Source organism: Bos indicus, chromosome 27 (assembly GCF_029378745.1).
Source record: "Bos indicus isolate NIAB-ARS_2022 breed Sahiwal x Tharparkar chromosome 27, NIAB-ARS_B.indTharparkar_mat_pri_1.0, whole genome shotgun sequence".
Classification (NCBI taxonomy): domain Eukaryota; kingdom Metazoa; phylum Chordata; class Mammalia; order Artiodactyla; family Bovidae; genus Bos; species Bos indicus.
The window spans coordinates 36,256,956-36,284,457 of record NC_091786.1 but is presented as its reverse complement, the minus strand read 5'-3'; the positions used below and the strand labels follow the sequence as shown (position 1 = coordinate 36,284,457).

General features: G+C 53.9%; 1 protein-coding gene across 1 annotated transcript in view; it reads left to right on the top strand.

Moving 5' to 3' along the window:
• The first annotated feature begins 902 nt into the window (after positions 1-902).
• Positions 903-27,502, top strand: part of SFRP1 (secreted frizzled related protein 1) — a 43,552-nt gene continuing 16,952 nt past the window's right edge. The window contains exons 1-2 of the mRNA XM_019953566.2: positions 903-1,657; positions 6,682-6,759. Of these exons, the coding sequence (XP_019809125.2) occupies positions 1,132-1,657; positions 6,682-6,759 (604 nt within the window). The 5' untranslated portion in view covers positions 903-1,131. The remainder of the gene's footprint in view (positions 1,658-6,681; positions 6,760-27,502) is intronic.

Below are 27,502 nucleotides of genomic sequence, written 5' to 3'. Positions count from 1 at the left end.
TTTTAATGTTTTGGCTTTCTAGACCACAAACATGTCAATGTGCATATGCGTGCACACACAGACGTGCTGTCGGGCTGGGCCTTGAGCGGGGCTCTTTTTTCTCTTCTTCTTTTTCTTAAAAACAACAACAACAACAACAAAAAAACCCCAAAAAACCAAAACAAAACAAAAAAAACCCAACTGTCCTCCCCAAATCAACACCTTTGTGCGCACCCTTCCCTTCCACACTGCCTCGGGACTGTAGGAGGGCCATCATCTGGTTGTCTCACCTGGAAACGCAGCTGCCTTTTAAAGCCAGCAAACAGCCGGACTCCACCTTCCCCGGGTCTTCGCGGGAGCCGAGCCCCACCGGCCGGGGATGGAAAGGCAGACCTCCCTCGCTACAGCCTTCCTGAGCCCCGGTCCGTCGGCAACGGCCGCTTTCCGTACTGCAGCCACAGAGAACAACACCGAGAAAGCAGTCTGCTGCTGCGTTAAGTTAGGGAGAAGTGACACACAAAAAAGAAGTCTTGATTAGCTCATGGACTTGCAAGTACTGTTAAGCGTCCTTGCTTTCCTGAGATCTGACTCAAGCTAGCTGCAGCGTTGCGCATCCTTTTTATCCTCCGCACGCTTCTCTCTATCCCCTCTCTCTCTTCCTTTTTTCTTTCTTTCTTTTTTGTCTTTTCCTCGTTTTCCCTCCCTTCTTCCCTCTTTTATTTATTTTTTTGGTTTTGTTTTTAAGGGGTGTTGACCTGCGCTGAGTTCTGGGGAGCCGAGCCCTCCCGCCCGCGAGCCGATTGGCCGGCGGCGCGGGTGACTGACGGGCGGGCCCGGAGCGCTCCCGACGGCCGGCGCTGATTGGCCGGCGCGGCTCGGAGGGCTCGGCCGCGGGAGCGCCGGGCACTCGGGTCCCGCCGCCTCGGGCGCCTGGGCCGCACTCGGGCCGCGCGCTCGCCTCCCCGCGCAGCTCTCCTGGGCTGCCCCGCCAGCGCCGGGCAGGAGCGCGCGGCCGCCCAGTTGCGCGCGGGTGCGGACAGCGCCTTTTGTCCCCGGAGCCGTGGGGCGGGTGGGGTCCTGCAAGTTCGCGGCGGGACTCGCGCGGGGAGACCACCGAGGACGCCCCGCGTCGCGGGGGCCGGGGCGCCGAGCATGGGCGGCGGGCGCTGGGCCGCGGCGGGCGCGCTGCTGGCGCTGGCCGCCGGGCTCCTGGCCGCGGGCTCGGCCAGCGAGTACGACTACGTGAGCTTCCAGTCGGACATCGGCGCCTACCAGAGCGGGCGCTTCTACACCAAGCCACCGCAGTGCGTGGACATCCCGGCAGACCTGCGGCTGTGCCACAACGTGGGCTACAAGAGGATGGTGCTGCCCAACCTGCTGGAGCACGAGACCATGGCCGAGGTGAAGCAGCAGGCCAGCAGCTGGGTGCCCCTGCTCAACAAGAACTGCCACATCGGCACCCAGGTCTTCCTGTGCTCGCTCTTCGCGCCCGTCTGCCTGGACCGGCCCATCTACCCGTGCCGCTGGCTCTGCGAGGCCGTGCGCGACTCGTGCGAGCCGGTCATGCAGTTCTTCGGCTTCTACTGGCCCGAGATGCTCAAGTGCGACAAGTTTCCCGAGGGCGACGTCTGCATCGCCATGACCCCGCCCAACGCCACCGAGGCCTCCAAGCCCCAAGGTGAGGCGAGGGTCCCCCGGGCTACGCCCCGGGCCTGGGGGACGTGCCTTCGGCCCTGCCCGACGGCCTCGAGACGTCCGAGGTGGTGCCCGGCTGGGCAGCCCCGCGCGCGCACCCGCTGCGGGTCGTGGAGCCGCTGCCCTGGGAATCCAGTTTCCAGGAAACAAAGCTTTAGCTCAGGGTCCCAGGAGAGCGCTTTTCTCCCCTGGGAGGGAACCGAGTCCCCATCGGAGCTTTGAACCCCGTAGACGAGATGCCCCCGGGGCTGGGGGCGGGAAACACAACCCAAACTCTAAATCTGGGAAGCTCTGGAGGGCCGAGCAAATGCTAAGGTGCAGCTTTGTTTATATTCTTAGGTTCGAGGAGGATTTTTTTTTTAATCGCTTTTCTTAGCTAGTCATTCAGCCAAGTAGCTCCCGGACTGGTGCAAAAGAAGCCGAGAAAAAAAGTTTAGAAAGTGCAAGGCTGTTTCCTCCTTTCAGGTAACAGCTTCGGGAGACTTGAGGGAGGGGGGTGGTTGGAAAGACTTGTCCCCATTCTTGCATACCCCCTGCTTCTCTCATTCACACAAATCCTCAGGTAATTAGGAAGATAAAATTGTCATTAGCTCATTGTTCCGCTCTCCTTGGGGAGCGGGACCGCAAATTGAAGACTTTCCTAACAGCCCCGGAGAAGGGCAGGAGGTTGTTCTCAGAACCCCCTCCCTCTTAAAGGGCAGCTCTTGATGGGGGAAGAAGGCACGTCACCCCGCCACCCCCCACCCCCAGGCCACAAGACAGAGCAAAACAAGTTAACAAGCCAAAAAAAAAAAAAGAAAAGAAAATCTCCAATAAATCAACACCCCAGCAGCCTCGCCTGACTTTGAGAGGAATGAATTCAACCCCGACTTCTTCGGAAGCAGAGTTGAGGCTCAAAGAGCTGCCAGTGATCAGAGGTGGGGAGCCGTGTGCCCAGGGCACCCAGCACAGGGCCTGCGTCTCTAGGGCTTTTGGAGGAAAGGGCTTAAGGTGTGTGTGGGGGTGTGGGGGTGGGGGGGCGGGGGTGGAAAAAAAAAAAAACCTGTTGCTTGCTGACTCAGCTTATCTCCAAGTGATGCCGGAGGAGGAATGTCTCCTGTGGGGCAGGCTCCCCAGAGTGAGGGTGGGGTAGTCCGGGGAAGGGCACCCTGAAATTTGAATGCCTTTGCTTATTTCAGGGAGGGCGGAGATAAGCCCAGAGTGGGGGATGTGGAGATGGGCTCGGTGGGTGGAGGGGGCAACAGCCCGAGGTCTGGGCCCCATGCTCGCCCTTTCTGGAGGTCTGCACAGGGTTCACCTTCAAGGGAGATGCTGCTGGTACCTGGAGCAGACTAAGCCCTTGGTGTTCTGTCTGGATAGAACCCATGGGATTTTCCTTCTCCCCTCCTGGGAGAGAAGCCCAACCCTACCCCCAGAGACCTCAGCCAGCTCTGCTGGGGCAGAGCCCACCCCCAACTGCTCCTATCTGGTACAAGCGGCGACAGAAACCTTCCGAGGGGGACTGGCAGGTGGGGGGACTGGCTGGGGTGCCGTTATGCACGGATAAGAATCCTTTTGGCTCGACACCCACCCCCCTCCCCCCACCCCGCCACCCAGAGGCAGGGGTGGTTGAGGGAAGGGAGACCAAAATCCATGCTGTCTTCTTGGAGCCATTTACTCCTTGGCTGCTGCCCCCCTGGGCCCCCTCCCAAAGTCTCCCCTTTGCACCATCTCCCCTCCCCTCTCCATCCCAGAAGTGCTCAGGTAGCCCACTCTGGACCAGCCACACAGCAGTGAAGGGACCAGTCTGGGGTGGAACTTGGGACCTGGTTCTCCCCACCGTGTTTCTGGTGACAGGTTCTGCAGGAGGCACTGCTCCTACCTGGGACTGCAGCCCCCTCAGTGGGAGGAACCCCCAAAAGGCGTCCCCTGGGGTTGCGTGTCCCCTGCTGTCAGCTGAGCCTGGAAGTGGGAGGGACGTGTGTGTGTGCACACAGGTCGGGGGGGAGAGACCAGACTTCTGGTCCTCATCCCTTATGGTTCGTGCCTCCAGAATAAGAACTGGTACTTTTGGAGGCGACCAAGTCCACATGCCCAACTTTTATTCTTTATTTTTTTTTATTCTGTAAAATTAAAATGGGATTTTCAAAGCAGTGACATGTCTCCGAATGCCGGCTGGCTGGCTTCTGTTCACATACGGGGGCAAGTACTGTTTAGGGTACTGGGGCCGGCCTTTGGGGCCACACATCATTTAAGATCAACTTGATAATGAGATGAGTCAAAGGAGGCTCCCCTGCACCCCCAAGAAGCCAAGGCTCAAGCTGCTTCAGCATTGATTATGGGAGAGGCACTTTTTTTTTTTTTCCCAGAAAAGTTATTTCTCAATCTTGCACTTGCGTTAGACCCATGCACTCTCAGGCCGATACACTGTCATTCCTCCTCCCTGCCAGGTTTTACTGATTCAAGCTCCGTGAGCCAGCACATACTTTTAGTTTTATTTTGTTGTTGTTTAGGCATGTTGTGCGTTCAGTCAGCCTGATTTTCAGGCACAGATTTTGCAGAGGCCACGGTGCCTCATTCTTCCTTAGGGTCCCTCCCTGTATTGAGGAGCTGGCCAGGGAAGACCTGCTGTGTGTGTGTGTGTGTGTGTGTGTGTACTGTGTGCATGCGTGTGCATTGATTAAAAACAAAACCTACGTGTTTCTGATTCCAGTGTTGCACTCCTCTTACCCTTAAATATTGATGAAACACAACACCTTTTGGTTTTTGCTTCTTTCACTTGAAACATTTTAAATGCATCTAAAAACAGCCATTTCGTCCTGCCTCTCTGATGGATGACTGGGTGGGTTTGATTTTTTGTGCTCAGGCTGCCTGCTGCCCCCCCCCCCCGCCCCCCTCCCGCACCCCCGCAACCCCTGCCCCGGCACAGTCCAGAGAGGCCACAGATTAATATTGCCCTTCAGAGCTGGCTGTGAGAAAAGTTGAGGCGGGCTGGGGAAAATACACTGAGCTCGTCCCAGCCACCTCCTGCCCCCCAGGGGACGCTGAGGGCCAGACGTGGCGATGGGACTGAGAACAATGCCCAGTGGTGTGCAGAGCCCAGGGCTGCAGTCAAGTCGGGGAACTCAGGGCGTCCAGACCAGGTGGTGTGAGTGAGCCGAGGGCACCCCGTGTTTGCATTCGGATAGTCCTGCCCTGCCGCTTGTTTGGCCAGATTATAGTCATTGAACTTTGCCCTGTGATAACTTCCATTAAAAAATTTTTTAACCCGAACAAGGAAAGCCCCCCAGCACAGTCCACACTCCCCAGGCAGGTACCACGGTCCTTCCTATATATGGTGGGACTTCCTTTCCACTTTTCTCCCCATGGAAGCCAGAATCAGAATGCACAATTCCGGGAAAGCGTTTCCCTTTTGTCAGAAACATGATCTCTGGAATCTGATCTTAAGTTCCGGCTGAGAAGCACAGTTCCAGGCTCTGGGTCCAAAGATAGTCCTCCCGTCTTCTGCTTGGAGGGCAGCAGTGGTTCCTGCTGCCGACGGAGTCTGGACAGCGCGTGGCCCTGGGCCCAGCGTCAAGGTGGGAGAGGGGTCTGCCAGCAAAGACGAAAGCGTATGGCCTCTGCTGGGCCTCACAGGGACCCTGCCTGGAAGCGGGGCGTGGTCAGGCACCCCCTCCCAGGCGCTGGGGACCAGCTGCGTCCCGGGGGTGCTTTAGCTGACTCCCTGTCTGCTGTGGGAGGCTCTGCCCATCTCTCTGGACCACAGAAGTGCTCCAAGGCGAAGGAGATGCTGCCTTGGAGACAGAGAGGGAGGGGGAGGAAGAAGAGCCTTAATGGGAGTGGAGGTGCTCAGCATACCGTCCCCCTTTGTGACTTTCCCAAAGCTCATGGCCTCTGCTGCTATGCTGGATGGAAGCTCCTTAAGATGTGCCCGAGCTTTCCTACATCCTGGATAGATGTCTGATAGATGATGGAAGCGATGCTGATGCTGACGGTGGGATAGTGGTGGTGGGGGCGGTGACAAGCCACCTCCCCTTCTGGCGATTCCACTGGGTGGCTTTCTCCCAGCTCTTCCACAGGAGGCCGTTTACCAGCGGAGGGGCCCCTCCAGCATCTGCAGCATTTGGCCGGGAGGATCCGCTGGCCCTGGCTTCCAAAGCCTCCTCCCCCTGGGGCCTAGTCGCCTCCAGTTCCCCCCATGCCTGCGGCACACACACCTCCTCTTCAAAGTACTTCACGGTGTGAAAACACCAACAGAGGGTCTCCCTGTCCCACTCGGTCCTTCCATTTGGCAGCAGGGCTGGTGATGCCCCCCCAGCCCCCCCCGCCAGCTCCTCCTGCTCCCTGCCCTGCAGGATCTCGCTGCAGCAGCCCTTCTGGACAGGGGCGTTCAGAGCCTTGGTTGGACTTTGTGAATTTGGCTGATTTTCTTTCTTGGCTCATGGAGAGCTGGTCAGATGGATCGGGGAGTTTGGGAACACGAATAGGGCAGGAATCAGGCAGGTATTTCAAGGGGAGAGGAGAAAACAGGAAACAAACAAACAAACTCTGGTAGAAGTGTTTGGTTACAAGTCAGCTTTTCCCAGGGACCCACCACCTCAAGACACGATTCACAGGACCCGCCCCATTCAGCCCCAGATAACGTTGATCTGAATAGCTGTACTATATTCAGTAGCTCTGCTGCTGCTGCTAAGTCGCTTCAGTCGTGTGAAGTAGTGTCGACTCTGTGCGACCCCGTAGACGGCAGCCCACCAGGCTCCCCCGTCCCTGGGATTCTCTAGGCAAGAACACTGGAGTGGGTTGCCATTTCCTTCTTCAGTAGCTCTAGTCCCTGAATTTTCAAGGAACTCGATGTCTGCCTGGGTTTCCGGTACTCGTCTTTTCTGGGATTGCCTTTCAGAAATCCCAGAAGACCGTCACCCCCTTCCAGCCTGGTCCCGAGGCTGATCTCTGTCTGCCCCGGGGGCAGCTCCTCCAGCATCCTTGCCCCGCATCACTCAGCTCCTGTCCCCCCCTTTCCTTTCCTAGGCACGACCGTGTGTCCTCCATGTGACAACGAGCTGAAGTCTGAAGCCATCATTGAGCATCTCTGTGCCAGCGAGTTTGGTAAGAAAGCAGCCGTGGTGCCTCCGGGAGGTTGGGCGTCCCTGGCTCCTCCTGGTCTGCATCCCTGGAGCAGAGCCCTTCGGAGCTTCCTTTTGGGGATACGTGTTCTCCCTCCATCCTCCCCAGACAGCTGCTTTTCTCAGGCTGATGGGAGACTAGAAAGGGTGGGGAACTGGCTTCTTTTTATGAAAAGTCAAACTTGGCTTCTGCCTTTCCGTGTGTGGGATCACTGGATGGGTTTGGGGGGACCTTCTCTGGGCGTAGAGGGAGGCAGATTTGGGGCGAGCTGGGGAAAAACCAGGCTGCTGGGCTGGCTTCCCGCATGGCTGTTTTTCCATCCACCCCTAGGTGTCAGCACCATGCCGCCCAGGATCCGGGAGGGGGGTCATTGGTGTTTAGGGCCCTGGGGGCAGGGGCTCTCAGGAACTTCCTGGCAAGTAAAATGACATCCCCACAGTGGGGGGAATCTCCCTCCCTTCTTCCCAAATCTTTCTGGGTTAAAAGGGAATTCTGGGTCCACATTTGCAGCCCCAGGAAGAGGGCTGGATGTGGGCTCGGGGCCTGATCTCAGGTGACCTTTCAAGGGTGGTCCCTGTCTTCTGCGCCTCAGAAGACGGAGCCTCAGACACCTCGGAAGTGTGTCCTCTGGAAAAGAAGACATGAACGGCATCCTTTTGAAGGGTCGGCTCCCTTCAGCCTGCCACTATTTTGTATGGAGCTGACGTATAAAATAGAGGCGGCCGGGGCTGTTTTGCTAAGGACAGGTTCTCACGATTCCAGCCGTGGTGTCCCTGAGGCTGGATTTGTTACAGAATTCCTCCCAGGAAACATGTAATGGGCTTCCCTGGTGGCTCAGACAGTAAAGAGTGTCTGTAGTGCAGGAGACCTGGGTTCGATCCCTGGGTTGGGAAGATCCCCTGGAGGAGGGTATGGCAACCCACTCCAGTATCCTTGCCTGGAGAATTCCATGGACATAGGAGCCTGGTGAGTTACAGTCCATGGGGTCACAAAGAGTCAGACATGACTGAGTGACTTAATACTCAGGGCTGTTTTGCTAAGGACAGGTTCTCAAAATCCCAGCCATGGTGTCCCTGAGGCTGGATCTCTTACAGAATTCCTCCCAGGAAAAGTGTAAATGATAGGTAAAAGAAATCTTTATGTCCATTCAGGGCTACCTATTGTGGGTTTTCATTAACCATGTGTAGTAATGCACATAAATGGGCCTTACGCTGACAAAGTGCCATTGGAGAGGTGCACACACATAAAGCTGAAGGAAAGGGTACATGTGACACTTGTAGTCTCAGGGTACTTGTCACTGTGACTGCAGGCAGGAGTTGGCCCGGAGAGCTGCTTGAGAATGCACACGTTTTTCATGCCCTATTTCTGCGTTAAGTATTTCTACCTGCCTCTTTGGTTCTTGGTGGACGAGCTCTAGGAAGGTTTGTCTGCCCTGCCTTCTGCTGCTTGTATTTGAGTCACATCCTTTTTTCTGTTTGCCATTTTAAATGAATTTCAAATAAATTGCAAGAGAGCACCCGCAGCAGTGTTTGCAAACTCTGATGACCCTCCTTCTGCCCAACCAGGGTGACACTTGCTTCCTGAGGCTCACATTCTTACTCCATCAAGGGGACCCCAATGCCTATGAGGCTGGCGGGTCTGCATGGCCCTAACCTGCCTGAGTGACAAGGTTTCCTTCCACAGATGGCGCAAGATTCCTTCCCAAAGAGGCATTTGGGCATTGAGTAAAAGGCCATAAATAAAATCTCTCAGAAGTCCTCACCAGAAACCTTTTGCTGCAAAGGGTAGGGGGGAGGGACAGGAAGAATCAGCTTGCATGTGGCCGTGATCCCAAAGCATCCTTCCTTGGGCGGGGGTGGGTGGGGGGTGCGGGGGAGTGGGTGGGGATGGCGCGGAGGGGTTGGATAATACTCAGCTGCTGCATTTAGATTTCACCGACCCCCTTCTGATAGTGTAAATCACCACACTCTGAGAAGTTGACTCCCTGATGTTTCAGCAAATCCGGGGAATCCTATTAGAGCCATCTCTGAAAGGTGGTGTATGAGCGGATGCTTGACGCTGGGATCCCATCTCCCGGGACCCAGTGTGTGAAGGAAGCAGTGTCCGGTCACTGATTCATGCGTCCAGTCGGTCATTCAGGATTTCTCGAGCTCAGAGCTCTATGCTAGACTACATGTACCCAAACATGGATCTAGCATAGCTGAAGATTTAATTTTAAAAAATTTCATTTTTAACTCTGACCACACATGAAATTGGTCATTTCCTAGAGAATCATGGAGTCATATAACTCGCCGCCTGAAAGGGGCGCTGTTGGCGATGCAGGGTAAAGGATGTTCTGGCGCTTTGGGAAGAGAATTGGTTGTCTTTCTGCTCTGATTCCCTGGAACTCGCCAACCTGAGTTTGTTGAGGGACTTTGTGGCAGCTCGTTAATCTAGAGTCATTCCCTAGGTGTAGGCTGAAGAGGCAAACCTTGGGAAAGAATGTGAATGTGAAAGCTGATCTTTGAGTGAAGGGCAAGGGTCTCAGGGGGCTGGGGTAACCCACCTGGGGAGATGAATCCTCCCCACGCCGCAGTGGGTGCCAGTAGGTCCCTGCTGGGTCGGCTGGCCACCTGCTCCCTGCAGTGTGCAGGCACCAGGAGTGTCTCTTAATAACCAGTCTGGGCTTGGCCAATCTGATTAGCAGTTTCAGACTGTGTTCCTTTCTCCCAAAGATGGTTTCCTTCTTGAGTGCCTAGAACTTTGGAGTTCTCCTGGGTCCTCTGGGTCATCCTATCAAGTCCACTTATTTCACAAAGAAGGAATCTGAACTGCTCCCCTGGTGTTCTCTTTCTGACACGCTGCCTTTCCCATTTAAGATGAACAGCGTCGGGGCTGGATGCCAGGCTTCCCTATCTGGATGCAGGAGAGACTTTTATGGTTTGTGTGTGTGTGTGTGTGTGTGTATTGTATTCTCATAAGGCAATAGAGAGGATTTTTTTCTCTCTTTCTCTGCAGGGGCTGAGTTCAGCTCTGCCCTTCTCAGCACCCTGGAGAATGCAGCCTTGTTGAGAAACTTGTTTCCTAGCTCAGTTCATTTCAAGTGAGGGAGGCAGTCAGCCACGCTGATGGGATTCAGTTAGGAGACAAAGAAATGCAGCGAGGCAAGCTGATACACAGCCGAGAAGAAAAAGAATGCTTTACTCCCCACTCGAGGGATCAAACTTTGCATTAAACGGCCTTGACATCCCCGGTGGGAAGGCATCAGCTTGTTGGAAGGCTCTTTGGGAGCTTGGGGAACAAGGGATCCATTCCTTCGGGGTCAGCACTCCCGAGCCCTCTCCTGCCAGCGGTCATCCTTAGACTCCTTACCCGGCCTATTACCACCTCCCCGGGAGGTGCGATTGTAACTCTCTGGCAGCTCTGCCTGCCCACTGGTTCTCTCCACCCCTACACTGTACCTCTGCAGTTAAGAGTACATTCCCCCCCACCTTACCAACAGGGAAAAGCCTCAGTAGAAACACCTGTGGGCTGATGCTCAGGAATGCAGCTGGATCAGCCTGGATCAAGTCCAAGATGTGTGACAGCCCAAAGTTAGCGAGGGAAGAGGTTCTGAATTCAGCTTGGCGGCCAGGGTGCCTGCTGGGCTCCATTCAGGACGCCTGGCCCCCGCCGCTTGCTCTGGCTCTGCTTTTCCTGCTCCGTGACAACAGGGTGCCGCTGTTTTCTCTTCGACGGGGTCAATATATTATTTGCGAGCTGCCACACTTAGTAATCCTGCTGTTAACAACTCAGCGCCCATAACCATCTTTCCTTCAGCCCAGCTTATCCCAGGGGATAGGAGGGTCTGATTTATGATGGGGGGCTAGGACCTCCCCTCCGCCCCCCTCGCCCCACCCCCATCCCCGCTCTGGCCACTCTCTCGAGCTTCTGGATCCGTAAACACCCTTAAGCTTTTCTGGTCGAAATGGGCAGAAAGCATCGTATACTTCTGCTAAGATAGTTCACAGCTTCCTCTTGTGCTGGCTTCTTCTCTGAGATTTCAGGTGGCTGCTTTGTTAGTCCAGTATTTTCTGGCTGTGGAAAAAGATTTCTTGGCCCCCCTAGAAATTTTTCTTGCCTTCTGAACATTTTTTTTTTCATTTATATGTTTCCTCATAAAGAGTAAAACTGTACATTGCAACACTAAACTGAGTCAAAGAGGAAAGAAAAAAAAAGGCTCTCACCGTTAGCATTTGGGAGTATTTCCTAGAAGAACATTCTCGGCGGTTCCTGGACCTTCATCAATTTGTTCTCACTCTGCCTCATCCTGCTTTCAAGGTGTCTTGGCTGGGCTACTGTTTGAAGGTGCAAAGTTTTCCTCGGAATGTTTGATTACTTGCAAAAAGTAGGCTCAGCCTTTCCAAGCCAAACCTTGGGTTTCCTCCTGCAGAGGAGGAGATGTAGCTGCCAGCAGGGTAACTGCAGCGTCTGTAAGCTGCTTGAGAGCAGGGTCTGTCTCTGGTACCATATTTTACCTACTGTAAGACACCCATTGATAGCGAGATGCGCCATCCATCACCTGTGCGATGCCTTGCCTACAGGGGACACATCCTTCGTGTTAAAATGTGAAAAGAATCTGTGTCTTAGAATGAACAAAACAAGGCCTGTGTGTACTTAGATCGGTGATTGCACAGTTCCACGGTAGGCATAAAATAAAAGTTCGTTGGACTCATGAATGGATGACACGATATGACTGGGAGATGGAAACTGGCCTTTTTTTTTTTTTAAAGTGGTTTAATTTCCAGCTTATTTTCTGTTAAGTAACTACAACTTGATTCTAGGATGCATCATCTGAAAATCCACCAAGATAGATGAATATAGGAATTTTTAACTCCAAAAATATTATGAGAGGAAGTACACATCTGAGTATAAATCCTAGATTTTCTACAGTGTGCATAAAGTGCCTTTCCTGAACATTCACAATTGTTAAATGGGCACAAGTACCTTTAAATCGTAAGATTGGGCTGTATTTAAGTGAGCAAAACAATGTTAAAATTATTTAATATTAAAATATCCCCAGATGAATACAAATTGGGATAATTTAGACTTACATTTCAACTCATTGTACAGGGTGGCCTTTTTTTTTTCCCTTGACCTAACCATTGTCTATCCTCGTTTTTGGCTGTTATTAGATTCTACTAGTTCTTATGGAAACTTGGAGAATAGACAAATGATATTGTTCTGCCAGTAAGTGCACCTTGTAGGCAAAAAACGGAGCATTGGTTTTGTTTTTCAGTTTTCTTCTTTTTTAAAAAAAAGAAGTGTAGCTGATTTACAGTGTTGTGTTAATTTCCCCTGGAGAAGGCGATGGCACCCCACTCCAGTACTCTTGCCTGGCAAATCCCATGGACGGAGGGGCCTGATAGGCTGCAGTCCATGGGGTCGCTAGGAGTTGGACACGACTGAGCGACTTCACTTTATTTTTTCACTTTCATGCATTGGAGAAGGAAATGGCAACCCACTCCAGTGTTCTTGCCTGGAGAATCCCAGGGACGGGGGAGCCTGGTGGGCTGCCGTCTATGGGGTCGCACAGAGTCTGACATGACTGAAGTGACTTAGCAGCAGCAGTTAATTTCCCCTTTACAGAAAAGTGATTCATATATAAACTATATTGTATATACTTTATATACATAAGTATACATATATACACTTTTATATATACATGTATATATATTTTCCATATTCTTTTCCATTATGGTTTATGTGCTACGTGGTAGGACCTTGTTGTTTATGGCCCTTTTTTTTTATATAAGGAGAAAGCTCCTTTCCAAACGAGTATGTGCATTTGTTTATTAAGTTTGAGGGAAAGTACATGCCCTGTTTTGGGTAACTGAGTGTATATGTCAAAACCAAAACAAAACCCTAATATCCAAAAATCTAGTTCAGTTGATTTATCATTACTCAGTTGAAGTAAAATTAAATAGCACACAGATGATGGCAAGATAACCCCGGGGTGGAGTTATTGGGCTGAAAGCAACTGGTTTTCGTTGTCCCTGAAAGTCTCTAAAATACACAGCCCATCCACAGATCTGGTAATAGTTGGAAGGAGTTGTGTGGCGTTCCGTGTTCAAGGAAACACAGAGTCAGCCCTTTAAGTGCCCTGGCAAGGCAACTCTCAGCCTGCGGTCCATCCTGAGTCCTCCAGGGACTCAGGGGGTGGCTTGTTCTGTGCAGAGACCATGGCTGAACCCTTGAGCACCCTTTTTTTTTTTTTCGAGCACCCTTCAATGGGCCTGGTGGGTCGTGATGGTGAGTCCCTGCTCACCCATGGATCCGAGTGGAGAGCTAGGGGCCTGACTGGGGGCGTCAGTCCCTGGGCAGATGGGTACCACTCTGCGCTCTGAAGCCATGTCAAGGAGCTGTGAGCAGAAGCTGGGAAAGGAGCCGACTTTCCCCTCTGTGCGCACCCCTTCTGCACATCTCATTGTCTCCTGGCAGGAAATACTTAGATGAGGCGGAAGTCCATAGCAACACTTTTCTTTAGCACGTTCGACCCTGAGGACGCATACTGAACTTAGAGACTCAAAAGCCAGGATCCACAGGTTGGGGTGGCACCCTGGGAGCTGAGTTCGTTTCTCCTTCTGCCCCAGTTCATACACCTGATAATGCTGGGAAGTCTCGGAACCTCTCCAGGCCTCAGTTTCCCCACGAAGTGGCAGCTGATACCCCAGGATGGGTTTTCAGGAGCAGATGAGCTGGTGTACGGAACCCAGGCCTGGGCCCCCACACCAGCCAGACTCACTGACTGTCCATCCCGGTGGTCCTGCCAAGAGTGGAGTAGCCCAACCCAGCCCAGCCCTCTGTCCCCAACAGGCGAGGCCTTCCTTCACCAGAGAAGCTGGGGCTGCAGCTCACAGGCTCTGGGTTGAAACCTCTCCAGAACCAAGCGCTGTTTCCAGCTAGCTCTCCCGTGGCTGGCATCCTGCTGGGTTGGTGCTCTAGGTGGGGGCACTGTTGGTTCAGGACGTGACGGCTTCCCCTCTTCAGTGATGAGTGCAGCTCCAACGAGGTCATTTCTTGAGACAGTCAGTTGCCAAACTGCATGGTTTGGGCACCGCTGGATGTGGTTTTCAACCTTCCATCCCGTGATTCTCCTGTTGAGCGGCTCCAATCCACTGCCTTGCTCTCCTTAAAAAACAAAACTGCATTGTGATAAAATATACATAACATAAAATGCACCCTTTTCATCATGTTTGGGTGTACAGTTAGTTCAGTGGCATCAAAAGGGTTCACACTGTGATACAGGCAGCACCGTCCCTCTTTGGATATTTTTCTTCAACTCAAACTGAAACTGTACCCAGGCACTGACCACCGCGCCCCGCCCCCGCCTCGCCCCAGGTCTCGGAGCCCCCCACTCTATGTTCTGTCTCTAGGACTCTGACGATTTCAGGTGCTGCATGTAAGTGGAAGCCTGACTGTTTGTCCTTTTACGGGTCTGGCTTATTTCACTTCGCATCGTGTCCTCCTTATCATTCGATGTGTATATAAACAGTCGTGGAGAAGTAGGGGGGCAAGGGAAGGGTTTACCCTCGGGTTCACCTGTGTTCCCTGGAGCCTTCTGGGGGTGGGCACGGAAGGCGGGGGTAAGGGATGAGCTGAGGTGAGGCGGGCTGCCCACGCATTTGCTCGGGTGCTGTCTTGCTCCTCCTTCGTACCCCGGTGCCATTGTGAAGATCTGATGGGCTGGATGGGACCTCAGAGACCAGCCCTTCCAGGGCTGTCAGCTTACAGATGGAGGGAAATAAGACTCAGATAAAGGCGTTACTCATCAGATGGCCCAAGGCCACTCCACCTGGCATCCCTTGCCGTTTTTATTCCCAGCAGCTCTTAGCTGGGTAGCCGGTTCGGATTCCACACCCATCTACCTTCATGTTCCCTCATGCCCATTGCGTTCCCATTCTGCCGGGAATGGGAGAGGAAGCTTTCCGGGAAGGGACACTGGGCGCTTTCAGAGTCTGCCCGTATAAATGGACCGATGTCTGTGCCTGACACAGGGAAGGGGCTCCATAATCCATTGTTTCTTTATCATGAGGTGGGCCGTGCCGTCCAGGAGAAAGAACATAGACTTTGCGCCAGACAGACTGGGATGAAGTCCCACCTTTGTATGCGGAGTGACCGCGAGGAAGTCACTTAGCCTCTCTGAGCCTGTCTCCATCATCTGTGGGTGGTGGTTCCTGTGTGGTTGTGTTGGGAAGGGAATTGGGTCAGTCAAGTGGATTCAGTTCCTGGACCACGGCAGTGGCTCCAGCCATGACCAGTATTATCTCTTCCTATTGGAAAGAATTATTTCAGGGTGGAAACTGGCCTCTGTAGGAGGACTGGAGCACTAAAAATCAGCTTGCTTGGCACGAAGTGTTAGGAAATGGAATGGAATGTCCTGATGGATTTCTGGTTAGTAGAGGATTAAACCGGAGAGACCTTGCACAAAACCCATTTAGGAGAACTTTTAAAAGCTTGACATGGCTTCAAGGTGCTAAAGTTCACATAACCAAAACCAAACCAAAACCCAGACAAACCAAACAAAAAGCAACCCTATACATACTAGAAGTTAGGCAGTCCGGGCTTTAATTAAATGACACCCTAAAGTCACTGTAAGACTGAAGTCATCAGACAATGATGACCGCGGGGCACAAGGAGCTTGGAATGAGTTTTTGCTAATCCCAGGACACGCCCACAGAACTTTGTTCTTTTGTTCTGGGGTGATTTTTAGAAATCTTATTCCTGATAAGGGTTTTTCTGCTCATAATGTATTGAGTCTAAGGGAGCTCTTTCGGCCCTTGGTGTGTCTACTTTTCTCAAGCACTGTCTCTGCGTAGTTTTTCACATTTTTGCCCCCAGCAGTTGTGATACTTGTGAAATACACAGCCGTTAGCAAAAACATAGGCCATATTCAGAAGCAAATGAGCATTTAAATATTGGCTAATTTCTTCCAGTTTTGCAGAAATGAGCCAGAAGCTCCCATCCGTATTTATTTTTCAAAGGAGAGCAAGTGGCCAAAGAGACGTCAGGCCCTCGCCCTGCCCCAGCCTGCTTGGAGCAGCCAATTAAACATGCATTAGCTTTGGAAGGCTGCTCAAAGGCCTATAGATTGCACTTGAAATCTTTGTTTAGTCTTTCAGGAACACTGTCACATGGATGATTTATCAAAGAAAGTTGTTTATCTGGCAGTAAAATAAACTCCGGGCCTGTTCAGACGAAGGTTTCCCGTGAATTTCTACCAAGGTAAACACTGGTAACTGGCAAATTCCGTGTGAAAGCCAGATGCACACGATAAATATTTGAGCTACAGCTCTGCGGTGTCCGAGGCCCGGCCTGTCACTGGCTCTGTCACTCTCGCCACAGCCCGGAGGCCCTGGCCTTGCAGCCTGGCTGGTGGGGCCGCCGGAGTCCACGTGTGTGCCGGAGCTGCTCCCACATCGTGGGCCTCCCGGGGCTCGAGTGCCACTTAGCGCTGGCACCGCGGCCTCCCTGGCTCGGAGCAGGCCAGCCTCCAGCCCCTCCCGCCTGCCTTGCACTCACAGCCCGTCCAGAAGTGGCCAGTTTAGGCTTCCCTGCAAATAGAGACCTGTTGAACCCAACTGGCAGGAGGCTGGGTGTGTTGAAGGATTTGGGAGCTGGGGCGTGGTGGTCGGGGGTGGTGCCTGGTGGATTCTGCTGAGCTAGAAGTAGGGTCTCAGAAGGCTGAGATGCTTCCCAGGGGTCTCTGGCTGTGCTCCTTGGGGGTTGGGGGGCTTCATTTGGGATTAAGGAAGGGGCAGGTCCAGCTCTGTGAGGGTGGTGTGTGTGCCTGGGACCTGTCTGAGCGAGGGAGGGAATGAACGGATGAATGGGGATGATGGAGCAGGGGGAAGCCAGGCCTTGTGGGTCTTCCTGAGCCGATGTTTATAGTGACCTTTCAGGGAGGGGCTGAGTTATCAGCTGCTTGTTCTCAGCCCCAGAGGCTGGAGGTTTTGGATCACCCTGGTCTTGATTGGGGTCCTCGTGGCATGGCTGAGTTGGAAAGTGTCTGTGGGCACCACCTGTGACCCAGGCTCTGTCCTGGATCCTGCCAACCCTGATTTCCCTGGTGGGTCAGGGAGGAGAAGCAAGGACCCGAGAAGAGACGATGTTTGTTCACCTGCAAGGGCTTTCGGGTGGGGGTCTGCGCTCACGACTGAGTCTTGAGAAGATGGCATTGGTTTTTCACCCCTCGCCTTTGGAGGGCCTGTGGGTGTGGGAGGCTGGCTGCTTCAACAACTCTTCAGGGATTGCTGTGCGGGAAATGAAATCTTCCAGGCCTGCAGATACTTAGGGGAATAAAGGAGTATTTCTTTAGGGCAGGAATTAATGGGAATCATCCACCACAGATTCTGAAAGGATGTGTGTGAGCTGGAGAGAGATTCCAAAACAGTACTTTGGCAGTGGGGAAAAATCAGGAAGCAGCTTCCCTAAACCAGGCTTGCTCTCATTCAGGCGGGATTACCAGAGGGATTTTTCTCTCTCCTGTTTTCTTTAGCTCTTCTATGAGCGGTTTCCCTGGGACGTTTCCTCCCGGGGGTCCCTCAGATGTGTTCTCTGTGCTCTCTGAGCCCTCGGAAAATGAGTTCATCAACTGGTGTGTCTTCCACCACAAATCCAGTTGGTTTCTGGAGCTGGCTTTAGGGCTGAAAGTGAAAGAAAGTGAAAGTGAAGTTGCTCATTCACGTCCGACTCTTTGCGACTCCGTGGACTGTAGCCTACAAGGCTCCTCAGTCCAGTGGATTCTCCAGGCAAGAATACTGGAGCCAGTTGCCATTTCCTTCTCCAGGGGATCTTCCCAAACCAGGGGTTGAACCTGGGTCTCCTGTATTGCAGGCAGACGCTTTACCCTCTGAGCCACCAGGGAAGCGAGCCATTGGGAAAGCCCTTAGGGTTAGGGCTGAAGGAAATCCCTACTTCTGTGTCTGTGGCTGCAGAGCTAGACACGGGACCTGGAATAAGCATTTGAAACCCTCAGCAGCTGCTGGACGGCCCTCTGTGGAGCAAGTCCCCTCCTGCAGGCTCCACGGGGGCCTCTCGGACCTCAGTTTGTGTCTGTGTCTTGCTACGGTCTCAGCACCCTATCGGGTCAGCAGATCCAAGGACCTGGAGGATGAGATAGGCCAGGGCCAGGCTCGTCTGTCTGTTTTCTCACTTTGGTGCCAGGTTCTAACTTGCAGGCCTATGGGAGGGGCAGGGTCTACAGGGGAGCTAGATACATCCAGAGTGTTTCTCTGGAGGAAATGAAGATGACTGCAGACAGTCCTTGGTGGCTCAGACCTGGTAAAGAATCCACCTGCCATGCAGGAGACCTGGGTTTGATCCCTGGGTCAGGAAGATCCCCTAGGGAAGGGCATGGCAACCCACTCCGGTATTCTTGCCTGGAGAATCCCCATGGACAGAGGAGCCAGGTGGGCTACAGTCCATGGGGTCACAAAGAGTCACACATGACTGACCGACTAAGCACAGCGCAGTACAGCAGACAGTGAAGAAAGGCATCCTGATGTCTGGAGAGGACGGTGGGAAAGGAGTTAGGACTCAAAACAAATATTGAAAGTGAAAAGGGTTAGTCACTCAGTTGTGTCTGACTCTTGTGCAACCCTATGGACTGCAGCCCATCAGGATCCTCTGTCCATGGAATTCTCCAGGCAAGAATACCGGAGCGGGTTGTCATTTCCTTCTCTAAGGGATCTTCCTGACCCAGGTCTCCTGCATTGCAGGCAGATTACCGTCTGAGCACCAGGGAAGCCCAAAACAAATATTAATAGTACTTAAAATTTCCAGGATGCTTGCTCCTTGGAAGAAAAGCTATGACAAAACTAGACAGCATATTAAAAAGCAGAGACAACACTTTGCCATCAAAGGTCTATCTAGTCAAAGCTATGGTTTTTCCAGTAGTCATGTACAGATGTGAGAGTTGGACCATAAAAAAGGCTGAGTGCTGAAGAATTGATGCTTTCAAACTGATGTTGGAGAAGACTCTTGAGAGTCCCTTGGACAGCAAGGAGATCAAACCAGTCAGTCCTAGAAGAAATCAACCCTGAATATTCACTGGAAGGATTGACGGATGCTGAAGCTGAATCTCTAAAACTTTGACCACTTGATGCAAAGAGCTGACTCATTGGAAAAGACCCTGAGGTTGGGAAAGATTGAAGGCAGGAGGAGCAGGGGGTGACAGAGGATGAGATGGTTGGATGGCATCACCGACTCAATGGACATTAGTTTGAGCAAACTCTGGGAGATGGTGAAAGACAGGGAAGCCTGGTATGCTGCAGTCCAGGGGGTCACAAAGAGCTGGATGCGACTGAACAAATTTTTTTTAAAGAAGTTACTTTATTGAAATATAGCTAATTTACAATGTTGTGTTAGCTTTCACTATACAGCAAAGTCATTCAGTTATACATATATATACATTCTTTTTCATTATGGTTTATTCTAGGATATTGAATACACTTCTCTGTATTCTACAATAAGACCTTGTTGTCTATCCAGTCTCTATGTAATAGTTGCTCATCCCAGCCTCCCAATTCATCCCTCCCCACCCTCCATCCCCCTTGGCAATGATAAGTCTGTTCTCTATGTCCAGGAATCTGTTTCTGTTTCATAGATAAATTCATTTGTGTCATATTTTATATTCCACATATAAGTCATATCATATGGTGTCAAATAGTATTTTGTAAGTTGACAAAACCTGATTCAGGTAAATCACGGGTGGAGAAGGTCTTCTGTGTTTTGGCAGCTGATTCGGTATCCTGTTAGGGCTCGCATTGGCCAAAACTCAGCGGGGCTCAAGGGCTGAGTTGAGGCGTGAGGAAGAAGGTAGTCCCTTCCAGCACCCACCCAGGAAGGGTGCTGGGATCCCAGAGGGAGCAGGATTTGGAGTGAGCAGGTGTGTTACAGGAGTGACCCACCCAGCGTGGCCGTGGGCCAGAGGCAAGAGGCCCCGCCGACCTGGGGAGTGAGGTGGTCTGCTGTGCGCCGCTGAGCCTGTGAGGGCAGCCTCCAGACCATGTGCAGCTGCCTCCGTGACAAGGAGGGGCTGACCGGAGAGTCACAGGTTGGCCTCGGTTCTGAGATGGAGGCTCAAAATGGAGGCTCAGATGCCCACCATGTGCCAGGTGCCAGTGAGCACCCAGCCTCTAGGACGACAGCTCCTTCCTTTACTCTTAGCTTGCGTTCATTTCAAGACAGGGGTGTGATGTGCGCCCGTGTTTTCCTTTAAAAACTCGAACGATCCGCCGAAGGCACGCACTCTTGCACGGACGTCATCCAACAGATGAGTGTTGGGCTTCTGCTGAGGACATGGCCCTGCTGATACCCTCCCTGCCTCTGCTGGCTTTGGGATCTGCAGACATCCAGAAACACAAGTGTTTATTATCGTTTCTTCCCAGAGTCTGGGAGGAGGGGAGTCCCCTGACAGTCAAAGCCAGAGACAGCAGCTGTCTCCTCCCTGCGGGTGCTCTGCCCTTGGCAAGGATGGTCAGACCTCAGCCAGAAGGTAGCTTTTGCCAGCACACAGGTGCTTTTTAGTGGGGGCAGCTCCACCCATGTTTTCGTGTGCAGCTTTTCAAATTGCATTCTCAGTGAGGAGGCCTGGGGCTTCCCAGGCGGCACTAGTGGTAAAGAACCCCTGCCAATGCAGGAGGCGTAAGAGACATCAAAGGGTCAAACAGCCAGGGTTTGATCCCTGGGTGGGGAAGATCTCCTGGAGGAGGGCACGGCAACCCACTCCTGTGCTCTTGCCTGGAGAATCCCACGGACAGAGGAGCCTGGTGGGCTACAGTCATGGGATCGCAAAGATTCAGTCCTTAGCACACCCACACAAACTACCTCTTGGAGGTGAGCAGCCCGTGTTCTCAGGCCTCAGTCGAGCTGGTGGGAGCTGGTGAATGTGGAGGTGAACTAGGGGCGGGGTGGAGTGTTGCGGGGGCGCGGTGTGTCTCCAGATGAGCTCGTAAGAGGACCAGGACACCTCCCCCTCTTTCTTCTCGGAGCCAGCTTGAGGCCAGAGCTTCGTTTGGGGGTGGGGGGCTCCACCAAGGGGCTCATATACTGCCTCTCAGGGGCCTGGCACCCAGCCCCTCTGTGCCAGTTGGTGCGGCGTTCCTGCCCTCAGGAGGGAAATGGGTCATGGAACCAGCCATGTGCTCGAGTTAGTCTAAGGCAAATTGAATTGAATGGAGGCTGTGTCTGGTGCAGACTCAGGACTGGTGATGCGTGGTGGGGCAGGATGACTGGGGTGTGGTTCCTGCCTTCAGATGGTTGACCATCTAGAAGGGACGGAGGGGAGAAAAGAGACAAACATCAGATCATGTCATCAATGCTGAGATCCCTGTAGGAGGGAAGCCCTGGGGCTGCGGGCGCCCAGAGGAGGGAGCAGGTCTTCCTGGGGAGGAGGTGGGGGATGGGGGCGGCTCCAGAGAGAGGACACCGTGTACTGTCCTCCAAGGAGCTGCTCGAAGCTCGGTAGGCTGAAACGGTGGACGTCGGAAGAATATTCCAAGGGGAGGCCTCTGCCTCGACCAGGGCTCAGAGGCGTGATGTCACCCGGGTGCCAGGGATGGTGAACCTCTGTGGTCAGCTTGTAAGGCGTATGGGGGCGAGTGTCTAGAAATGAGACGCCTGGTGTCAGGGAAGGTTAGCTTGGGGCCTTGGATGCTGAGAGGAAGGAAGGAACTTTTTGTCTTGTTGGCTGTCCTGGGTGCGGGGAGCCCGTTTTAAAGTGAAGGCCTGGGGTGGGGAGCAGGGAGAAGAGGAGAAAGGAGGAGGAGGAAGGTGAAGGGGGAGCTCTGGCATCCACAGCAGTGATGCAAACCTCAGGGCTCAGGGCATCTCTGGCGGGGCCGGGCCACCCACTGGAAGGAACCCCTATCGGGCTGTTCAGATGAGCTCAGCATGCGGCCAGGGCAGCCAGGCAGGGCCCTCTGCTGTGGTCAGGACCCCGGGAGACCTCTGGGCACAGCGAGGCAGGAGCTGGAGTTCACCGTCGGCGCGCACGCGGGGCAGTGCAGCGTGGGGTAGTGCAGCGTGGGGTCATTATGAGCCGTCGTAAACACCCTGTTTCTCTGCAGGCCTCTTTAGCGGCGGACACACGGCGCTGGGCAAGCCGGCTGGGAACTGCAGGGCTGCGGGGCTGCATCGGCCCAGGTGTCTGGGGCCTCCCAAGGGGGGAGGCAAGGGGCTGCAGCCCCGGGACCAAGGGGCAGCCTGGGACGGGGTGCGAGCACGATGTATGCGCGTGGACTCACATTTGAGTCTGTGTGGGCGGGTCTGAGGGTGGGTGTAGCCGTGCGCTGTACACGCATGTGTGGGTCTGTGCACAGTATGACTGCCTGGCGAGCATGCGTGCTAGCCACCCCTCCAGGGGCTGAGCCTCCACGGGTGAATATCAGAGGCCTTCTCCCCCTCTTCCCCCTCCCCATCTCCAGAGGGGCGCCTTCCATAACCTGCCAACGATTCCCCCTACCCCGGACCCGGGAAGACTCTGGAGCCCGTGAGGGACTCCTGGGCAGCTGGCCTCCGGGCACGCCCAACAGCTGTCTCTGCGGTCCAGTCCCCCGTGTTTTGTTTATTCCTCCAGATGCTAGCCAGGCCGATTTTGTTAGGTTTCAGTGTTTGCAGCAAGTCCATTTAGAACTGCTGGTTCTCTGGGCGAGAGCCACTTCCTTGGCGGATTCCAGCGGTTCGCAGGGATTGTCGTAAAGGGCACTGGTGTAGTCCCTGGGACAGAGAAAAACAGTCCATCAGGAGGAACAAGCAGGGCCTGCTGCATCGGACGGACCTGAGTTCAAGGCCTGGTCCTACCTACTGTGTCAGCTCGGGCCAGCCGCTTCACCACCCTGAGACTCAAGTTTGCCCCCGCTGGAGACAAAATATCCACTCAACCGTAAAACAAAACTAAAGGCTTCTGGGCTTCCCTGGTGGCTCACCGGTAAAGAATCCGCCTGCCCGTGCAGGAGATACAGGTTTGATCCCTGACCCGGGGAGGATCCCACAAGGCACGGAGCAACTAAGCCCGTGTGCCACGACTACTAAGCCTGAGCTCTAGAGCCCGGGAACTGCAACTACTGACCCCCCATGTGGCAACGACTGAAATCCGCGTGCCCTGGAGCCCGAGCTCCGCAACAAGGGAAGCCTGCGCAGCCCAACTAGAGAGTAGTTCCGGCTCCCCGCACCTGGAGAACAAGCAGCAGCGAAGACCCAGCCCAGCCCAAAATAAGTAAAGGAAATTATTAAAACCCCCAAAGTTCTGTGCGAGATGACGTGGGATGTGACAGACCGTGATCCGGATGCTGGAGGCCCTGTGCGCTGGTTTCCTGCGCTGATGCCGCCGAGCAGGGCGAGCGCTCAGCATCCCTTAGGCGGTGGCAGCCGATTTCCGGTGTTGTGCGTAGGCAGGAGCTGTGAAACGTCCGCCCGTAGGCTGCAGGGATCATTGTTTGATGCCATGGGGTCAAGGTTGGGTGTTTCCCTCTTTCCTTGGGTCCTGGAGATTATCTTCCTATATCCTCTTTAAAATGACGAGGCTGCATTTGCCCCTCAGAACAAGGGTCAGGGGGATGGTGGTTTAGAGCTGGGACCTGCTTGCTCCGCCAAGGGGAGTCATGTGCTGTGTCGCTTAGATAGAACCTGGCTTGTTGAGGCAACAAAGTCTTGACCCACAAGGTGGTGGGGTCCCCACCCCAGGCGCTGTTGACCGGTTGGATGGCCTCTTGCCTGCACTGGGCAGGAGGCCGGAGACACAACCCTCTGATCCCTTCCAGCCCTGTGGAGTCCAGGGCTCTGGGGTCCTCGGGGCACCTGCTGGCTGAGCTCCTGTGGACAGGCTTCGCTGGGGAGGGTGGGGGTGAACCTTCCTTCTCAGGAGGACTTCGCATGGTTTTCTGGAGGTCAGTGGAGGAGCTGCTGGGCTCCCAGCTCATTGGGGCCCTCAGCAACCTGGGGTACCAGCCTTGAGTCCACCCTCACACATAGACCCTTCAGGAGGGCACCCCAGTAGGCACCACGGAGCCTTGAAGCCGTCTGGAGATGTGCATATTTGTGATGAAGGCCAGAGGGCTTGGAGCGCCTGACTCCTAGGACTGGTCCTCCGATTGCCAGGGAGGAGGCTGATGGGGCTTGAATGGAGGTGCTGGTGGGCCTCCCTCCTGCCCTTTGCTCCGTGCAGGCGGGACCATTTGGTACCCCCCACTCCGGGAACAGCTTTCACGGGGCTTGGCCTTTCCAGTTGTATAAGTGAGTGTGCAGAGCGGGGAGGCCATGGAGCCCAGCCAGCTGCTTTGGAAGCAGGTGGCGTGGTGGCCGACAGGGGTTTGCGGGTGCCGGACAGCTCTTCGCCTGCAGCCTTTTCTCGTTATGGACCTAATGTGTCTTCTGGCAGGTTTCCTTGCTCTGATTATCAGACCCCGTGGAGCACCAGCACTTTCCTCTGCTTCTGCTCACATCTCCATCCCAGTCCCCCCTTCCCCAGTGGGTCGGTGGGTGGAATCCCATCCCAGTGCCCCCTTTCCCAGTGGGTCAGTGGGTGGAATCTGGTCTGGACCAGCTGAAAACTGTGCTCCTTCCTTGGGCCCAGGGGCCTTAGCATGTGGAGCCCCGGCCAGAGCTGAGAATCTGCCTGTTCTTCCCAGGGAGCCCTGAGTATGGAAATTCCAGGGGGGCCCACACCCCAAAACTCTGACACAGACACTGACACGCAGCTACTCATGTAGTGGCTTTTGGGGTTGCTGGCATCCCCCTGGGTGTGGTCATCAGGGGTGTGAGATCCAACAGCCCATTTCTCGGGGGGGGTCACTCTAGTGAGGGGAGGCATAGGAGCACTTCCCTCTGTTCAAGCCCCTGCCTCACCCCAAAAGGCCCCCAGAGGAAGGCAGGTTGGGGACTCACCCGGGCAGGCCCCAGGATTGCTCAGCAAGGGTGTCCTGGGCTGGGGAGACATGGGGTGCCAGGCCTCAGCCCGCTGTTCTGTCTGGTGGGTGGTCCTGGGCCAGAGGGAGGGGCTAAGCTCTCCTTGAAGGGGTGGGGGGCTGGCAGAGCGACCTCTGCCCCGGTCTCCTCCTTCACTGCAGCCACGGCTTCTTGCAGGAAGTGCCAGATCTGAGAGAGAGAGAGCTGGGGTTGTACTTGTTTAGCAGCTCGGTTTTCTGGCTTGGGACATTTTGTCCTGGCCTCTGGGAGGGGCAGGATTGCTTGCATTTGGAGAGGAGGGGTCGGGCCTGCGTGATCACGTGGGGTAGGAGCCCGTGGGGCTGGGGTCCTCTTTCTGAGCCAGAGTGTGTGTTGGAGGCAGTGATTGGGATCGAGGGGAGAGGGCAGCGGGGGCCTGGGTTCCAGCTCCCGATCAGCTGTGGGCGGTTGAGACCAGGGTCCTCTCAGCCCCTGTTCACTGATCTCTGGAACACAGCTTGGCCGGGTGGCCTCTCTGACCCCACGTTGCTCTCAGACTGTGCTTCTGTGAGCCTGCTCTGTGTCCTTTAAACACACCCATGCCATGAAGCAGAACCTTTCTTCAAAGGAAATCTTACCCTGCCCTCCATTGTAGAAACGGGTCCACGAAGACCTCTGGGCTGGAGGAGGGGGCCCTGGACCCGGGTGGACTTGGCCACTTCTTATTCCCGGAGCCCGACTGACACTTACTCTTTCTAGAGGTTCCTGGGCATGTGGAAGGATGTCTGACTTCCAGGAAGAAGGGCTGCGCTTATCCGATGAGATACGTGTCCTGTATTTTCTTCCTGATGGACACTGGGGCCTCCACCCAGGGTGCCCTGTGGGTACGGACAATACCAGCCTTTTCTTGCTGGTGTCCACCTGCTCGCCAGAGGTGGCGGGTACTCTCTGCGGGAGATTCTAGCTGTGTCTGCAGCAGGCTTGAGTTCGGCTTGTAAGACTTTGCTAGGGCCGAGGTGACGTTGACCGCCGGGGCGGTTAGACAACATAGATGTATTCTCTCCCTGTCTAGGAGGTCAGAGGTGCGATTAAGGCTCCTGCTGGAGTCTGTGCTCCGCACCCACCCCTCCTGGCTGGGGGTCCCTCTGGGCCCACTTGACCCTGAGGGCAGCAGTTTCCACATCCACAGGCAAGTCTGGTGATGATGTATTTATTTATTTTTTTTAAAATCTCTTTGATAAGGGCTTCCTAAGTGGCCCTAGTGGTAAAGAATCCGCCTGCGATGCAGGAGACCCAGGAGATGGGGGTTCGATCCCTGGGTTGGAAAGATCCCCTGGAGGAGGGCACGACAACCCACTCCAGTAATCTTGCCTGGAGAATCGCATGGACAGAAAAGCCTGGTGGGCTACTGTCCATAGGGTCGCAAAGAGCCGGACAGGACTGACGTGACTTAGCACGCATGCTCTTTTTAAGAAGTGGCTTTCCTGGAGACGCAGAAAGGAGCCCTGAGTGGGGCTCCTCATCCTGTTGCTGTTTTCCCCTCGCACATGTTCCCCCCAGGCTCTCAGGACCCAGATCTGCCCCCCTTACCTGTGTGTGAGGCTCCCGGTGGGTGGAGAGAAAGAAGAGAGACTCAGTGAAGGATTAGAGGATCTAGAAGCAGGAGCCAGTATATACCCAGCTCGGGGCTGATTCCACCAGCCACTGGGAGTGCCCACCCTCTGAGCTCGGCAGGAGCTGGGACCCTCGACAGTGGAGAAGAGGCCAGCTCTCTATATTTTATCTATTGCTTTATACAACTTATAGTTACTAAAAATTCTTGGCTATATTCCCCGTGTTGTACCTACATCCTTGAGCCTGTCTTACCCCAGTTGTTTATAACACCCACTCCTCAACGCTTATCATGCACCCACCACTGGTTACCTCTAGTTTGTTCCTGTATCTGTGAGTATGCTCTATTTTTTCTGTTATGTTCACCAGTTGCATTTTTTAGACTTTAAGGATCACGTGTAAGTGATATCATATGGTATTTGTCTTCCTCTGTCTGACCTACTTCAGTTAGCGTAACGGCCTCCACATCCATCCATGCTGCTACAAATGGCAAAATCTCGTTCTTTTTCTTGGCCGAGTAATATTCCATTGTATATATGTACAGCACCTTTATCCATTCATCCATGGGTGGAGATTTAGGTTGCTTCCATGTCTTGGCTATCATAAACAATGCTTCTATGAACCCTGGGAGGGGGGTGGGCACATATCTTTTTGAATTAGTGTTTTTGGGTTTTGGAGGGATATATGCCCAGGAGTGGGAGTGGTGTGTCATGGTAGTTCTGTCTTTAGTTTTTGGAGAAACCTCCATGCTGTTCTGCACAGTGGCTGCACCTCTGCACCTGCCTGGCAGCTCTGGGAGCCAGGAGAAGGAGAAGGGACTCCATCCTTTCCTTCCCACCAGGCCTGTCCCCACCGCCTCCACTCCAGCCACATCTGTGAAACGTGCATCTCCCCTTCACACATGGGCTACCTCTTTGTTAGGGCGGCCACTTATCCTCCTTGCCCAGGACCATCCCAGTTTATTCCTGTTGTCCCAGCGTCTCTTTCTGTCTCTGAAGTGTTCTGTTTTGTAGGCTCCATTGTAGAGCTCTCGCCTCCCCACCCCATGACCTGGGCTTTCCCCTGCTGGACACCCCAGCAAACTTCACGGGATGACAGGGAATCAAAAATTTTTTTTGGATGGAAAATCTGGTTGAATGCACCCTGGGTTGATTGATGTTTAATTCATTGTCTTGTGGGCTCGCTGTGGAGCCTTGCTTATGCTCCTGAG